The 17,789-nt window shown below is 38.2% G+C and overlaps 1 protein-coding gene across 3 annotated transcripts in view; it reads left to right on the top strand.

Annotated features, from left to right (window-relative positions):
- The window catches only part of APBA1 (amyloid beta precursor protein binding family A member 1), an 81,194-nt gene extending 66,154 nt beyond the window's left edge, over positions 1–15,040 (top strand). The window contains exons 6-13 of one of the 3 annotated variants that reach the window (XM_042877332.1): positions 3,224–3,256; positions 4,374–4,460; positions 5,013–5,198; positions 7,538–7,717; positions 8,576–8,788; positions 12,366–12,485; positions 13,069–13,209; positions 13,580–15,040. In XM_042877332.1, the coding sequence (XP_042733266.1) occupies positions 3,224–3,256; positions 4,374–4,460; positions 5,013–5,198; positions 7,538–7,717; positions 8,576–8,788; positions 12,366–12,485; positions 13,069–13,209; positions 13,580–13,651 (1,032 nt within the window). In that variant the 3' untranslated portion in view covers positions 13,652–15,040. The remainder of the gene's footprint in view (positions 1–3,223; positions 3,257–4,373; positions 4,461–5,012; positions 5,199–7,537; positions 7,718–8,575; positions 8,789–12,365; positions 12,486–13,068; positions 13,210–13,579) is intronic. The other 2 variants (XM_042877333.1, XM_042877334.1) reach the window with 2 other exon arrangements.
- Positions 15,041–17,789: the final 2,749 nt, after the last annotated feature.

Here is a 17,789-nt window from a genome sequence, read left to right as displayed (position 1 = left end):
TTAAAGAGTCTAAGAAATTCGTTAGCAGAAACAGAAACCTTTTTGAGGTTTCTGTTATGCCTCAGCACTGCTGTGCCTCAACATGGAAGGAATCTGTTCAGCTTATTTCACTCATCAAATCCATAATTTATACATCCATTTAAATGAACAGGCTTGCATGTTCTTGGTTACAGTAAATGTGTCGTAGGGCAGAGGTCCTAGTAGTTGTACAGTTGACCTGGTAAAAGCAAGCTTGTGCGCATAATTTTCTGAAACTAAGTGAATTTCAGAAAATTGTTTGCTTACTGCATGGCACACAATACCATTGCACAGTTCTTTGGCAGATTATGTTCTTCTACATGATGGAAATGCAAATGTGCCCCTCTGCCCCTTGAGATCTTTGGTGTTGGTTTTGATTGATTTTGTTGGCGATTGCCATTCAAGCCAAACGTTTTAGTGAGAGCTTCATTATGACAAATAGAGTTCCTGCTCCTAGGTTAATCACTACTTAAATCGCCAAAGTTTATGAATTAAGACAGATCTTAGAAAAATCTGTAAACTTAAGAGTATTGGAAAAGAGGGAACAGCTTTGTTTAAGGCTTGTTGTGTTCACATACCTTCTAATCTCAGTGTTCCTTTTGAATTTAATAATTCTTCTAATGCTTCCTTTTGGATGAGCAGTTAGACCACATACTAATTCCTTCAAAATATGAACAAACTTTGAAAACAGTTCTTCATACTTTTTCTTTAAACAAGTACCTCTGCAGATAAAAGCAGAAGAGTTGAGGGTTTTGTTGCATGGACATATAACTATGTGAAGTCAACATAAGTTGTAACAGATACAATGCTTTGAAGGCATTCATCAAGCTTAATTGATTTCATACTACCACCAAGAGGTACTTTTAGTTTTAGGAAAGGAATTGAACTGTTTTCTGACTGTAGTCTTACTCATTTAAATGGCATGGAAAACAATGTTGTTTACTTGAAATTCATACTTGAAGTTTAATACTTATGGCAGTATAGGAAAAAAAACTTCTGTGTTTACAGTTCACATCTGATTTGTGCAGAGCTGATGCTACAATTTGCATACAGAGGAACAGCTTTCTGTATTATTTTTCGTTGGGAGATTTGTCAAATTTGAGCTATCAAATAATTGAATTGCTAAATGTAACTTAAGATGCGCCAATAATTTAATTTTCCACATATTTTGTTTACCAGGTATCTTTCATGTGTTTGATAAGTTGCAGTACATTTTTTGTAGAAATTAAATGGCTTGAGAATATCTAAGCCGAAAAGTGAAATCTTGTTGATATTTAAAGATTTAAGATTTTGAGTATTGCGAGTATTATGTGGTTACATTTTGTTTAGGTGAAGGGGCTCTTCGTATTTAAAAAATATATCGTTATGTTTAAATCAGGTGGCTTCTTTCTAAGCACACTGAAATAATCTTCTGATCTTCATTAGCAAAACAACAATGAAGAAGATTTGACTGATAGTCTATAGTGTAAAATTATCCTAATTTGATGAGGTGGTGGTGGTGTTTTTTTTTTGTGAACTGTAACTTCTTTCATGACATTTCTGTGTAGTGTCAAATCACTTCTTAGTATCAGTTGCTCCATGTCATTACCTTAGTTCTATGAAATACTTGAAAATCATTCTTCAAAAAGAGTAATGCAGGGTATACACTCTCATTGGAACAAGAGCAGAATTTTGAATTTCTCATCTTTGCAGCCTATACTTTTCTACTTTTGTGAGGTCGATCATTATGTACAGTTTGGGGGAAGAGGGAGGGGAAAATTGTGTGGAAGGGGATCTTCATTTTGGAGAAGGGTTTGAGTCTCATTAGTGTCTCCCCCTTGCCCAGTGTATACCAGAACTCTATTATTCAACATATGGATAGTACTTCTCAGTACCAATGTAAATTAATATAGTGCAGAGCCTGCAGCATGAAGCTGTTCTAATTGCTTTTGCAGTGGTTTGTTATCACCAGACTATCCAATATTACTCCATTTGGAAAAGATGACTAAAAACCTATGTGAGAATATTTTTTCATGTTTGTAAATAAGCAGCACGTCTAAAATTTCAGTAGCTGCATTCAGATTTGTTTACACTAAAATTGACAGAATAAAGAGGTGAGCATCTATGTAAATTTTCTTTGTGTCTCTTGGTTGAGGCTTCCTTTTTGTTCTTCATAAAAGCAGTTAGCTATGAATTTTTCTTCATGAATGTTGCAATGCTAGGCCTCCACAAGAATGCCTGTAAATTTAATTGGCTAACATTAACTGTTGGAAGTAAAAGGATATCTGCGTGCTTAATGAGTATTGCATTTCTTTAGTAAGCAGGTTCATAAGTTCATTTCACCTTGGTTTGAATAATGTTTGCAAGATCATAAGAAAGGTGATGTTTGTTTGTGTTGTTATTGTCACAGCAGTAGTGTGTAAATGCACTTGTTGCAGTGGGGCAGTATATCTTTGGATATAATTCAGTGGAAGTAGTGACAAATCAGTGACAAGAGACTGTTCTAGGAGGCTGTAGCTATGAAGTACATGCTTTTCTTGAAAAAAACACGGCGATATGCAGTTGTCAGAGGAAATCTTTGTTCAGAAATGTAATGTGAATGCTGGCATTGGGTATATTTGCACGTGAGGAGGAGAAAACGGAGGTGAAGGTTAGCTTCTGTTGCTTCTGTCACGCTGTTTTTCTGGGAGAAACTACTGAAGTTTTATAATGTGGGATTTTGTTTGTTTGTTTTCTGTTTGATTGGTTTTAAGATTGTGGTGTGGGGGTTTTAGGCAACTTATAATTTAAATTCCTTAGATCAGAAAACAATGGAATAAAATGGTTAAAACTCTTCTTTCACTGTCTATCCAGATGTTGCTTCAAAGGCTGTACTCATGGCTTCTACTACTGCAAATGAGGGAGAGCTGCTTTTTTTTCCTCTCTTACAAACAAGCAAATAAGCAAAAACCTGTTTGTTGAGAGCAGTATCTTGAATGGAAAAAAAATAATGCTTTTGTATGTTTCTTGACTGATCTTCTCAGTGTGGTTTCTTTTCATGTTTTAAAGTGGTTATGATAAACTTGGATAAGTGAAGAAAAAGAAAATTAATCTGAGTTGGGATTAATTTAGAGCAGCTAGAAGTCTGTGAGCCCTGGCATTAGCATGCAGATTCCTGCTTGACTTGGAGTCTCTGTAAATTCTTCTCTAACCGTTCTCCTGTCTCTGTTTATTCCATGCTAAGCAGATGGCCCAGAAATTAGCCAAAAGCAGGAAGAAGGTGCAGTACAAACTCCATCAGCTTTATTTTATGCCTGTTCTTTTGTTTTCTGGGAGATTTTTCTGCCTTTCTTTTTATTTTGTGTTATTTTCTGCATCCAGCAAGTTTTTGTTTGTTTTCTTTTTTAAGATTATTTCTGAGCCACCATACAAGTTGACATTTCTCAGAAATCAGTTGCCTGGTTGGCCTTTTTTTGTTGCTTATCATTAGCCATTTCATGTTAGAAATAGAGTAAAAATTGGAATTATCAAATGGTTACAGGCAGTACCTAAAATCCATGCTAAAGAAACAGGACTAACACAGAAAAGGTTGTAACTCTGTAAAATGACGGATTAAAAATAAATCTATTTTTATTTTATCTTTTATCTAGATAAAGAATTATTTGTTTGATTCACAGATGTGTCAAATTGCTGGATGCAAAAAAAGTTTACATATACATGGTAATCTGCTGATAATGGCTTACTTTAATAATAAGTTTTCTTTATGGAGATTTTAAATACCTTTTAACGAATCTTAACTTGTAAAAAAAAAAATAAATTACAAGCGTTGGCTTTCTGCTGACACACATCTTATTTCTGTGCTGGGATTGATGCTTGATTAGTACATTGTCTGACTGTGAAGGCTTTCTTACCAGAACTGCCCTACGAATTGCTTAGACCCACCTTTGGTATGTTTTCTTTCCATTGGTCTGAGCAGTCGCTGTAAGCTTAAAAAGAAGTTCCTCAGGCAAGAGTAACTGTTAGGTGTTTCTGTTTGCTGGTGTGAAAAAAAATTCTTTAAAGTGGGATTGCTAATGTGGCCAAAATGGGAGAATCATACTAATTTGCATGAAATATCTATACAGTTCAAGTTGCAGTCACATATAACTTTATTGGATCAGTGAAGATACCAAGGAAGTTTTTATGGGGTTAACAATTGTTTGATATCCAATTCACTTTCATAAATCCGTATGTAGTTTCCATATCTTTGTGTTTCTCTTTAGCTTCTGCAGTCTAATACTCTATCTTGCATTGCTGTTCTGGTGACTGTGTTTTAGTACACCCCTGCTTGTGATCTAACATCATTAGTAAGGATGCTACTTTGTGTGTGCATTTGACTCTAATTCATTTAATTGCAGGCTCCAGAAGGGGAATCTCAACCCATGACTGAAGTGGATCTCTTCATTTCTACACAAAGAATTAAAGTACTGAATGCAGACACACAGGTATACGCAAGGATACCTTTGTAACAGTAGGCTACTGAAATAGACTTTCACCTGTCTGCCAGAAGTTGTTTTTAAAGAAGTGCTGGCTCTTTTATTTCCCTGTAGGATTTCTTAGGAAGAAATCCATGTTTAAGAGCCATGTCATATAATCAATTTTCTGGTATGTCTGTAGTTAAATTATTAGAAATTTCAGGTGAACTGACTGCAGTCAGCTCACTTTTTATTAGCTGTCATGTGGCAAGTATTGGTTGTGCCCATAGTAGCCAGGAATGGTTGGCTGTGATAATGTGAAAGCTGTAGTGCTTTGCACACTGAATCTGTACATCCCCAGCATATTCAGGTTCTGATATTGAGGCTTTTGTGTAAATTTGAATTCATAAAACATGTTCTTTGCTTTATTCCTTTGGAAAGCGAAACTCTTGTTTTTTATTGGTGTCTTCTTTCTTTGTATGGGCTTCACTTAACTGAGGTCTTATGTTGACATAGTACTCAGAGTCCAGTAAAAACTTCACTGAAACAGCTTCTCAGATTGTTTTTTTTTCTGTTCCCTAGGAAACTATGATGGATCATCCTCTGCGGACCATTTCTTACATCGCAGATATAGGAAATATAGTTGTTCTGATGGCTCGTAGGAGAATGCCACGGTCTAACTCCCAGGATAATGTGGAAGCATCTCACCCTTCCCAGGATGGAAAGAGACAGTACAAAATGATTTGCCATGTCTTCGAGTCTGAGGATGTAAGGAATTACCTGTCTCATAATTTTCTAGGGGTGGAAATGTAAGCGCATCTTGGTAGGCTTGAAGTCCACTAGGAAGTGATCCTGTTTGTTCATTAATCACAGCAAGATATTTCATCTTGCTTTTTGTTGGCAGGTTTGGATCTTACATTTTAACCACAAAGTTGATGTTTATAGAAAAGCTTCCCATTTTTAAGTTTCCACATTATCTTTCTGTAACAGTGATAAGGAGGTTCCATTGTCACAGTTTACTTATGCAAGTTCATAATTCATTTATAAGAATGAATGCCTATTGAAGATGCTTGCTTTCCTAGGGAATTTCTGATCTAAATGTCACCTCATAGATTACTGCATCTGAGAAACCTTTTGTTTTGTTTGTTTTTTGTTTGAGTTGAAGAGTAGATGCTGCTATTGTAAGAAAAGGCAGCTAGGAAAGTTTTTAATTCTAGTACCCCCAAAGTAGTCATGACAGCTGTGTGAATGTGGTGTAGGTTTGCTAAGTTTAACATGCTTGTTACTAACCTTCATATCCTGTTTTCACAAGCGCTGTTTGTAGCATGGTGGTTTTATGCACTTCGTAAAGCTGGGTTACTGACGTATAAAATCAAACACAGACTGAAGTGGCTAGAGATAGAGTTGTTGGTCTCATAATCGGGTTAGCTTACACAGTGTTTCAAAAAATTTGGGAAGATAAAAACTCCCAGTTCTGAGCCTCCAGGTAAAAATATATTAACTGTCTCTGTGGCAACTGTCATATTAATACCAGTCAAATGGTTCACACAGCAGGAGATGAAAGAAGAATTGCAACTGCGTGTAAATTACTTACAGATCACAGAAGTGATGCCAGTTGCAGAAGGCATCCTGCCCAAATTAGGGAGGATGAGGTAATAGCTTACTTCCTGTTCTTGTGGCTTGCACATCACTTAGTTTGAAGGAAGACTTTGTAGTGCAATTTTGCATATACTGAAATAGTTAACAGAAGTGGGAGTATCAGTTCTTTTAAAATCTTTTTATGCTTTCTACTCCGTGCTGTATCAGCAAGGACTTTGATGAAGGAAAGTTCCTTGAATAAGCAGCTGATTAAACGTAATGATGAACCTAATATGAGCCTATGTTCAGATGAATTGTGTAGCTGCAGGTGGATGTACATATGTCAGTCCTCCACTGAGGTTGAAAAATGAAGACAGAAGCATTGATAAAAGTAGTCTGTCAATATTTTGTCCAAGAACATAAAAAAAATTGGCAGCCTGCTGTAAGCAGTGGAGGTTGGCCAAAATGTCCTTATCTAAGGAAGCTAGCACTAGATTTTCAGTCCTGTTTTTGGCTGAATATCCAAAAGAACTGATTCTTACTGATGTGTCCAAATAGTGGCTGTTTAAATGGGAATTGATCTCTTCTTGGAGACAAGATGTATCCGTATGAACATACATAAAATACACGTTTATGGCTTAGCTCTTTGTTTTCCCACTGTTGTGCCATCTTGTTCTTCTCATTGAACTGAGCATTGGCAAATAATGCTAGTCTAGACATTCGCGTTCTCAGCACTAGCTATCATGCTATGCTCATCAGCAAGTTAAGTGCTATCTTGAGTTGCTTTGAAATGCAATCACTTTCTTAACTGGGAGTTGAGAAACTTTTTGTTACTGGGGACCAAACTGGACCTTAAAATGCAGTTGGAAAGCTGTACAAAAATATACCGCAGAAGTTTTCATAACAAGCCATCCCCAGGGTCTGGTTAAACATGGCACTTTGTCCATCTCTTCCCTAGCCCCTCTCCCCATTCAGCATCATGCTGCAAGGGACTGTTTCTGTGCAGATTGTAGCCAGCTTCTGTCCCCCACACAGTGGTATTTACATTACAATTCCTGTTACACACAGCATCTGTGTGTGTACTCTGCACCCTGTGTGCTGCTTTCCCCTACTGTCCAGTACCTGTCTTTTTAACTTTACTTTGACCTCAAGGGGTAGTGATCCCAGTTGTCTTCTGTTTCCAACTCCATCAGTGGCATTACCTCTGCTATACAGGAGAGCCACATAGAAGCTGCAAGGTTGAGAAGAACTGCAGGTGGGAGGTAGAGTTGTTTTTTGCCTTCTATTTTTCAGTCACTGCAGCAGGTGTGCCTTTACATTTATGCTAGTGACTCCTAGCTGTGGCAGGATTTCCTTTTCTCAAGAGAACGTATGGACATCTTATAAAGCTTTAATTTTTAGTGCACAAGTATTTTTTTTTAACTGTGACTTTAGGATTAGGACATTGTAGGATTAAGCCATTTTACAATGTGATTGTATAGTGGACCATCAGAATGTTTTGACTTTCTTTTCTCTGGGAATTGCTGCAGGCACAGCTGATTGCACAGTCCATAGGTCAAGCCTTTAGTGTAGCATACCAGGAGTTTCTGAGGGCGAACGGAATCAACCCAGAAGACCTTAGCCAGAAGGAATATAGTGACTTGCTCAACACCCAGGACATGTACAATGATGACCTCATTCACTTCTCCAAATCTGAAAACTGCAAAGATGTATGTCTCATTTTTCTTCCTAACAACAGTAAGACTCTCTGTACTAGTGGCAGGCCCATACGGGCACGAATCAGAAAAGCATTAGTATTTCTTACAAATGACTTAAATGAATCTAGAATATCCTCCTCAGTAGGACAACCTGTCATCGTTTCTCTATCAAAGGCAAACAGAGCAAACCAAGTCTATCATGTGTGAAAAGTGAATTGATTTGCATTCTTTTTATCTAACATTTTTTAAATGTTTGATATTGTATGCTGACAGAATGAATTTAAAGCAGATTAAAAATTAATACAATTTAGAGATTACAGTAAATAGCGTAAAACTCATGTTGGCACTGATGGAGTGACTGACTCTAGATTATAAAGAATTGTTTTTGCTGAAGGGGTGTGCTGCTTTGTTCTTTGTAGTAAATATGAACCTGTGCATTACTGCAACAGACAGCATGTGGTGTTCCAATGTGTAGTCATAAGCTCTTGTAAACTCCTCTTGTTTAACTTTGTCCTGTGAAGCACACAGTAATCACTGTTTCTTCCCCTCCAGTTCCCTCTGCTCATCTGCAGAAAAAAAAATTGTATGAGGAATGTTCTTTACTAAGCAAAATCTATGTATTGTTGATTATTTAATGTTTGAATACAACTGTTCTGTTTGCCTTTGAATTAGAAAGGCATGTTGCAAATAGCGAAGGGTGTGTGTTGTTAATTTATAAAATATATGGAGGAGTTATATATATAAATATTAGTAAATATAGATAAACTTTTTTTTTTTTCCCAGAAGGTGGAGGAGAAAAGGGAGGGGCAATTAGTCAGTTCTGTGTTTGAGAAGAAGCTTCTGTTTGATGCACTTTTTCTTATGATACAGGTTTACATCGAAAAGCAAAAAGGAGAAATCCTAGGTGTAGTAATTGTGGAGTCTGGCTGGGGATCCATTTTGCCTACAGTTATCATAGCCAATATGATGCATGGGGGACCAGCAGAGAAGTCTGGAAAGCTGAATATAGGGGACCAGATCATGTCAATCAACGGGACCAGTCTGGTTGGCTTACCTCTCTCAACATGTCAGAGCATTATAAAGGTACAGAGAATGTTTCTGCATGTTTTTAAAGGGTTACATAGTGGGAAAGCAGTAAGTGTAGAACAATTAAGTATTAATTCCTCTTGAATTTTTCCATTTTCATTGGATTTTCAAAATGTGATGCAAATTGTGCTCTCCCAGTTTTCTGACTCTCAGGAGGTGAACTGTGGCATTTACAGAGTTTAACATCAGAACTTAATGTCTTAATGTACAGAACATCATCAGAACATTTTGTTGGAAAACTAGATGCTGCCAGATGTCTATCTAAAGGCTCTTAACATTTTTTGTAACAATGTATGTGGGAGAAAGAGTTGCCTAATACTGTTATAAGCTATACTAACTGTTTTATTGCCTCTGGCTGAAGTGGAGCTGAGGCTTTTTGTTTGATGTATCTTGAAGTATTTTTAAATTAGAATTAAAGACAAAAGAACATGTTTATCCTCTGTAGAAACTCTGCTTGGATGAAAAGCTTGACATAAGCAAGCAATGAGCACTTGCAACCTGGAAAATCATTCAGCCTGAAGAAGAGAAGACTCCAGGGATACCTCATGGCTGCTTTCGAATACTTAAAGGGAGGATATAAAATGAGGGAGACTAACATTTTTACATGATCTGATAGTGATAGGACAAGGGAGAATGCTTTTAAACGAAAAGAGAGGAGATTTAGATTAGATAGTAGAAGGAAGTTCTTTACTCAGAGGGTGATGAGGCACTAGAAGGCTGCCCAGAGAAGCTCTGGATGACCTGGATGTATTTGAGGCCAGGTTGGATGGGGCTCTGGACAACCTGATCTCCTGGGAGGTGTCCCTGCTGTAGCATGGGCACAGGAACTAGATTTCCCATTTTGGTTTCCAAAACATGAATGCTGTGCTATAGTGAGAAGTAGATGCACAGATTTCTGACCCAGACATTTTAGATTCTGCAAGTGGAAATGAAAGCCCGGAAGTGTAGTATACAAAAAATTGACAGAAGCAGTCTTGCATTTGTGAAGTATGGAAAGAAAAATCACGTTACATGTCTCCCAGAAAGCTTCAGTGGAGCTAAGTCCACCACAAGTTCAGGCTTTTCATGTAAGCCATACTTGTTTCCTGTCCCTTATAAGTTTTGTTTCTAAAACTGTGATGACTTGTGCTTCTTTGATTCAGAACCTTTCAGGTGGGGTTTTGTTTTTATGAAGCGCATTCGTATTTTCTCAAAACAGAAACAACCAGCTTATCTTCTGCGGACGTTTCTCTTATGGTAGCTGGTACTTACACTTGTAGCTGTAAAAAACTGCTAGCTGTATATTTTGTGTTTCTAAAGAAAAGTCAGCGGATTTTCATGTCTTCCTTACCATACATCAAGAGCTGTTCACATAGCACTTCTTATATCAAGTGTATGAACTGCTGAATGACCTATTTAAATGTGGCAGAAAAATCTCAGGATTTCAGATTTATTTAGAGTGCTCTAAAGGCTCCTATGAAAATATGAATATCATGTTAATTTGAAGAATATCTTGCAAGCTGTTCAGTAAGGTAATGTTAGTATTACTGATGTAGGCTCTGCTATTAATCGTCTGTAAACCAATTACAGAATGACAGAGCTAAGGAGTAGCTGCTGGTGGTTATTCCCCAATTGTATTACTGTATCTCTCTTTTTCAAAAGCCTCTGGTACTTTTTATTATCAGAAACAGACCCAGGGACTACAGAAGGAAATAAATTGGTCAAGTTATGCAATTGCTTTTTTCTAGTCAGCACTTATCACCATTTTGCATAATACAGAATCAGTCATTTTTAAAATAAATGTGCTTTTTGTAAGGTTAGTAAATTTTTTTATTGGTGACCACATTAGTTCTTTTTGAAGGAACAGGTGTAAATAACTTGTGCATACCTCAGGAAAAATAGGAGTGCATTTGTATCAGTTCTGTTGATGGCATGTAACATGAATGAACTCATATGTCTGAAGTTAGATACCTAAATTCCTCACATGAATAATATCTCAGTGTGAGTCCTACTCTTCTGAATTTAGAAGACTAAGGGAGAAGCCCATCAGATTAAGCATGATACCTTCAGCTTAGTATAAGTTAAGTAGTTCCTGTCTTTTACTCCATGTTTGTTCTGGAGGCTCTTGAGCACATACAGCATGCAGATAAACCCAGTGTTGAGCACTGTCATGGAAGAAGTGGAGTTGGGATGTTCTTTTAGCTGAGAGTGGAGTGGAGGCAGTTTCCATAAGCACGTGCTCACTTCAAGTTCATACAATCATTCTCCTGAAGCCACCTGAATAACAAGCTAAGCTGAGCTCAAGATTGTGTGGAAGTGAGACCAGCCATTGCCCTTGTGACGACTGCGTCCAGACAGTTTAAAGCATTGGCAAGAAAGAAGATTCACCCTGTGAAAGCAGTTCACCCTGAATGCCAGTCCAGTTATTCAAGTCACTGTTGAATCAGGAGTTCAGCTCAACAGAATCACCAACAGTGAACTGAACGGAGAAACTTCATTGTATTACCTTAGCTGCAGTAGAAATTATTTTTCAGAATTAACCTTCTGTTAATGCCAGGTGCCACTTAGTTTCAGTGGGACCCGGATTTTAATTGTACTTATTAAAGGACTTCAGAAATAGATATTGGAATTGATATGTGTTACACAAGGAAAGGTGGAAGCCACTGTATTCTTTATGAAGCATTTCTTTACTGATATGGATTTACTTATTTATTGAAGGCTAATTTTTTGTGCGAATGAAGCATTTAAGAGTAGAAAAATGTGTCTCTGCTTCTATGTTGGAAAAAAGATCAGCAGACTACAAGTAAGATACCCGAGCACTTGTAATTGCACAGAGTGCAGCTGCCTGCATTTCAGCATTTGAGTTTTTGTGGAGCTTTGCAACCACTTTGCTGATTCTTAGCAGCTTGCAAGCACCTTGGTTCAAAGTAGAATCTGCTGGAAAAGATTCTGTAGGGCTGTTTCTACTGGGGTTTAAATAAATCCAAGGATGGACTCTCTGCGCCGGTCCAGGCAATCTGTTGTTTTAGTGTTTCACCACCACAGAAGGACATAAAAAGAAAATCCTCTTTCATTTTTCTTCTAGTATCAAGGAGTTCACGATGGATGTGTTAAACCAAGAAGGGAGGAAGAGTGCAAAAAAGCAGCGCTGCTTAAACAGGCATTTGACAGGAGTAGAACCTTCCAGAATCCCATTGGAGAAGCCAATTGTTTGTTACTATCTTAGCTACATGTTTGAAATTTCATTTCCCAGCCACAGTTCGCTTTTCTCAGTGTGCTGGATTAAACCAGTTTCATATACTTACACATTTTGTTATGAGACGAAGAAATTGGCAACAGGAAGCCACATTTCTTAAAACAGCAGTTTCAGCTTCTTAACAAGAAACATTTGATATTGTATTGCTGATTTCCCTGAGTAATTTGCATATTTGTTTCTAGCACAGAGTGACCCAGTTCTGTTAGAATGCACGCAGATAAATGTTTATTCAGGAGTATTCCTATGTCGGTATTTAAACACTTACCTTTTTCCCACAAGTGCTCATGTTAAATGTTTCCCTCTGTCTCCACCATTTCTCATGGTGATTTCTTTTTGCAGGGTTTGAAAAACCAGGCTCGGGTTAAACTGAACATAGTCAGGTGTCCTCCAGTGACCACTGTCTTGATCAGGAGACCGGACCTCAGATATCAGTTGGGCTTCAGTGTGCAAAATGGGATTGTAAGTAGCTTCCTGTGAAGCACATGTGTGGGAGAAGGAAACTGTCATTTTCTCCATCACAGCATACAGGACATTGCATACGTATTAAGTCTTAGGATCTAAACATTCAGTTAATCAGAGTTATTTTTATCTTTGACTCTGCTTAATCCACAACTTCAGAGTTAGGGAAACAAATACAGATGAGAGAAACAAAACTGTGTATCTGAGGCTGTTTCAGTCTTCATTTCTGTCTCTGACCAAGACATTGTACATTCTCAAAAGAAAAAGACTACTCTACATCCTCTTGCAGTAAGGCATCTGCATCCCTAACACTGTTAAACTGTGGTCCTTCCTACACCTTTAAATTGCCACACTGTAGCGCATCTGACATGCAGCACAAATAGCCTCTTCTGACTGTTGTATTCTCGGAAGAGAATATACGGCAGTTACTTGCTGCTAACAGACCTTATTTTGAATCAGTGATAAACGACATTTTAGAATCTGTAGCAAGCCTATATTGAATTACAATTCAGAGGCGAGAAGGGGTAGCTTAATGCCTCTCTTCCATACTTAGGCACCGATAGATTTTTCCTTTGCCTTCCAGATTTGCAGCCTCATGAGAGGTGGTATAGCAGAGCGAGGAGGTGTGCGTGTTGGCCATCGCATCATTGAAATCAATGGACAGAGTGTGGTAGCAACACCCCATGAGAAAATTGTTCACATTCTCTCAAACGCTGTTGGTGAGGTAAGAGCAGTGCAACTAAGCAGTATAATGTACTTCATCACTGTTACCTCTTTTAGGCTGTTGCTACTCAAACCTGAACAGTGGAAGTGAGGGTAAGGATAATCCACCATTTCTTTTTTTTTAATGTACCTGTAGTTCTCATGTGTATTAGATGGACTGTATGTGGGAATTTTCAAGTATCCACAACTTTACATGGTCAGTTGATGCCAATCACACTGCTTTGTCATCTCACCACCTGCCATATTTTAATAAGGATGCAAAATTTCTCAGGCTTTGCTTTTCCCTTCTGTTCTGTCTGACCTTAGCTAGTTCCTTCGCCAAAGTAGTATGCACTTTAGGAACACTGAGTAACTTGTCTTATTTCCTTTAGATTCATATGAAGACTATGCCAGCTGCCATGTACAGACTGCTGACTGCACAAGAGCAACCAGTTTACATCTAAAGCTGACACTCACCGTCACAATGTGCATGGAGGATGTTTTTCCTCAATAGTGCTTGTCACTCTAGTGCTGCATTTATGTGTCTGCAGAGATGTTTATTTCTTTATCTCACTCACAAGCATACTGTCTCTCTCTCCTCCCTTCTCCCCACCATTTTCCTGTATTTAGGGAAGGGGCAAAATATATCTACAGGACTATTTTGGTTGCATCTCTTTTTAAGTGAAACTAAATGCAGTTCCACATGCAAAACAAGAAAATAACAGCAGCCTTCTTCACTGCAGGATTCACAAAAAAAGATTAGATTTGTTTGAGTAATTCTAATAACTAGGGGTTTTTGTGATTGTAATTTCACAAATTAAATAAGCTTGATGTTGCAAAATGAAAGATGTTTTTACTAGACAGGCAGAAATGTAGGAAGTAAAGTGTTCTCTTGGACATCCTGCATGTGATGAACTTTCCTTCCCATTTTCCCATAGGCTTTCTGAAAGTCTGTAGAGGTTTACATCTGTAGGAAAAGTACAATGCTGGGATAATTTTGCTCTCCAGAAGAATGAGTGAATGCTGCTGTGTTAAAATAGACTGTCCAAATACACACTTTTTAACTACTCCCCATCAGCAGTTTGTCCTGACTGTAGGACTCCAAGAAGTTCTTCCTGAGATGCCTAAACGTGTTACAATTCCATTACTTACACCAAGTAATGGGGGAAGCTTTTTGTTTTTTAACAACTGCCCTCCTTTCTCTGCCCCAGTTTTCCAACTCTTTGTTTTGTTTTGCTTTGTTTTTAAATGTAACGTGTCTTTTATAGTCCCTTACCTGTTTTAGATGTTAAAGATGGGGGGGGAGGGTGGGGAGGATCTTTAAATATCTACAAGAGAAATAGTGAGGGGCTTTCCTGAATAGCTACACTTTTTCTAGGCTCTTATTTCCGCATTTGGTGCACACAGCAATGCGTGCCGGTGTATATAGATGTTTTTAAAATTGTGCTTGCTATTTATGAAGTTTGAATATAAGAGATCTGCATACTATTCTAAGTAATTTCGTTCTCTGAGCCAATTTTAACATATATTTTTGTCCAAAGACTTGTCTAATTTTATTGACTTTCTCTTTAGTTCATGACATAGATAATAATCGGAGCGGTAAAGTGGGGATAAACATATTTATTTTAAGTTAAGTTGTGACTTTTTTTCCATTTGTATGGCACCTTTAGGATATATATGTGTACTATATGCACTTGTATGAAGATATATTGTAGGGATGTATGAAACATAGGATTTGAGTGGCCTGTAACTTGCATGCTAGAGATAAAAGGGGGAAAACGGGTTGGGTTGTTTCCTTTTTTTTTTTTTCCTTAAGGAATAATAATAAATAAAAGCAGTGACTTTTCTTCCTAGTGAGAGGAAAATTCTCCATTGTTTGTAGTTACTTTTACCAGGACTGTATACAGGTGTTTACACTGCAATTGTACCATGCATTTAGTCCAAGCTAGTAAGCTGGTCTTCTTTTACGGAAACAGTTTCTGCTATGTCATAGCGTGGTAGGAAGGCTCAGTGGGATGAAAACAAGAACAGGTCACACAGACCTGTCTGTTCTGTTTCGAAGATGTTCTCATGGTCACAGTTACTTGTTTCCCAGTTACTGTGTGGTAGACCGTGCAAAAGAAGCATTATTTGCAGTCTGGTAATGATAGCTTGGAATGTCTCCAGAGATGGATGGATGTGTGTGTGTGCGTAGGCACAGCTGGTGTGCATGCTGATGAGAGCCATGGAGCACGAGCTCCAGAAGCTCATTTTTGGCTTTCAGATATCACAAACACCCACGGCCTGCTGAGAGGTAGAAAACAGAACTTTGTAGTTTTAGGGCAGTAAATCCTAAAGGAGGTAATGGAGCACTGCATAAACTGTCAGGTATTGTCAGTGAATATGTTTTAGTGTTGAGATTAACGCAGAGTGACTTGTTTTTACTGCAGTTCTCGTTATATAGTTTAATCCCAATCTGTGGAATAACAGACTGCACAAGAGCACCACGTTAGTGTTCCAGGTTAACACTTACCTCTGCCACCAGGCTGATGCAAGTGGATAACGGACGGCGTGTATCTTGTCTGCCTGTCAGCGTCTGGTTTATGGTGATCATCTGAATTTTTTTCAGAACTCTCCATATATATAGTAATATATGTAAATACAATATATATCCACGTACAATTCAGAGGACTATATACAGCGCAGCCTTTCCGTGAGTTGCCTGAGGTAACTCAGTGAACTCTCAAAGACACAGTTACCGTGCTTCTGTGTCCTGCTGTGCTCACACCCAGCTTCACTCGTTTCTGTGCTTCTGTACCACTCACGTGGTGGGGTTCTTACCTGACTTCACTGCAAAATGCTGAAGACCTGAAAGTACGGAGCGATGAAACAACTGTTTATTGAAAATCTTGCATCCAAAATTCTGCCAAGTTCTTGGCACTCAAGTGCTTTCATGGCACACAGTACACAGGCACTTAACATTAAGCAACTGAATGCTTGTGGGATCAGAGTCTAGCAAAAAATACATCCTTACAGTAGCCGTGCGTGTGTGTGTGTGTGTGTGTGTGTGAGAGAGAGAGAGAGAGAGAGAGAGAGAGAGAGGTTTCTGAACTGGCAGGTCCGTAGTTCACACACACTGTTGGTAACTGTCTTCTAACAATCCTGTCTTACGTGTGGAGGAAAGGGGTTTCAAAAAACACGCTCCAATTGGAAGGCTGGCAGTTCTCTGGGCCGTTGCAGCAGTTTATCAGGTGACATGAATTAACAGACAAGATGGAGCAAACTGCTGCTTTACATTCCTTCTTCAGCAACAGACCTGAATTTGTTCTCTTTCTCGCTGCTTTGTGCAGTCTTGTTAACTTTTTCTTCAGTGTTTACATTAAGGGTGAAATATCCCTTCTATTTTTTTTATTGGCAAGTTTCTCACATTTGTTTTGAACCTGGCTCAAATTGGGGATTCCGAGTTTGCTTGTTTTCCTTGTTTTTTTAAATAAAATACATTTCTGAAGACAGCAATGTGGTTGAGATATCTTGTACATATTTAGCACAGTACCTAGACTATGAAGTTATATTATTGTTCTGTAAAGAGGGTGAATAGAAATTATTGTAAAGCGTTGGGAAAAGTATAGTATTGTATTTGTAACAATATTGTTCTTTGTAAACATTTAATTATCTCTCTATATAAATATAAATATATATATAGATCTATGTGAGCCTGGAATGTTGATACTGCACATCTACTGAATGTAATTCCTCTGATGTTTCTTTGCCACAGGTTTCTGACCTCTGTAATGACGCTGCAGTGGTTTGATTTGGGGTGGGGGTGGGGGGGTTGAAGAGGAGTGGTTTTATTTGGGGTGGGGGTTGGGGGGCCCTGGCCAGCTGTTCTGTTGTGATGTATGTACTGTGCTACATTCCTTTATTTAACAGAGCGCTAATGTCTGTACGATTTGCAACAATAAAATACAAAACAAAAATACCTCAGACAAGGCTGAGAGTTTGCTCATACTAATTTTAGGGGCTGGCTTGCCAGTACTGAGTGCATGAGTGCTTGGAAAGTAACAAAACTGCTTTGTTGTTACTGAGTTTGGAGTAGTAGTACATGTCTTTCTGCAGATGTGAACCAATATTGTCAATTTTGTTTTTAAAGCAGCATTATTTTCAGTTAATAAATTACACTAGTGCTTCTAAATGAAAATGATTTCTCACCTAATGTTGCATCAGAATCTTTGCCAAATGAGTTGGCTCTATGTTTGAATCTTCTGAAAGGAGGTCATTTCAAGATGCCTTTTATACCAATCACAGAAATACCATCCCAGTGCCTGAATAACTGAATCTGGGGAAAGGGAGGCTCATAAACAAGATTTTACTAAATATTCTTTTCGCTTAATACAATTTCTGAAACCACTGTTTTTCTGCTTAGGTCGTCAGCGTGATTTATTCTTAAAGGCCTAATACCACTTGGATAAGCAAAACTAAAAACTGTAATTGAATCATAGATTTGCTTGGGTTGGAAGAGGACCTCAAGGATCATCAAGCTCCAACCTCCCCCCCTACAGGCAGGGCTGCCAGCCTCCACATTTAATAGACCAGGCTGCCCAGGAAAGTGCCTCTGCAAAAGCT

Source organism: Lagopus leucura, unplaced genomic scaffold (genome assembly GCF_019238085.1).
Source record: "Lagopus leucura isolate 7727_CA_CO unplaced genomic scaffold, USGS_WTPT01 Super-Scaffold_100018, whole genome shotgun sequence".
NCBI lineage: Eukaryota > Metazoa > Chordata > Aves > Galliformes > Phasianidae > Lagopus > Lagopus leucura.
This window is presented reverse-complemented; position numbering and strand designations above follow the sequence as displayed.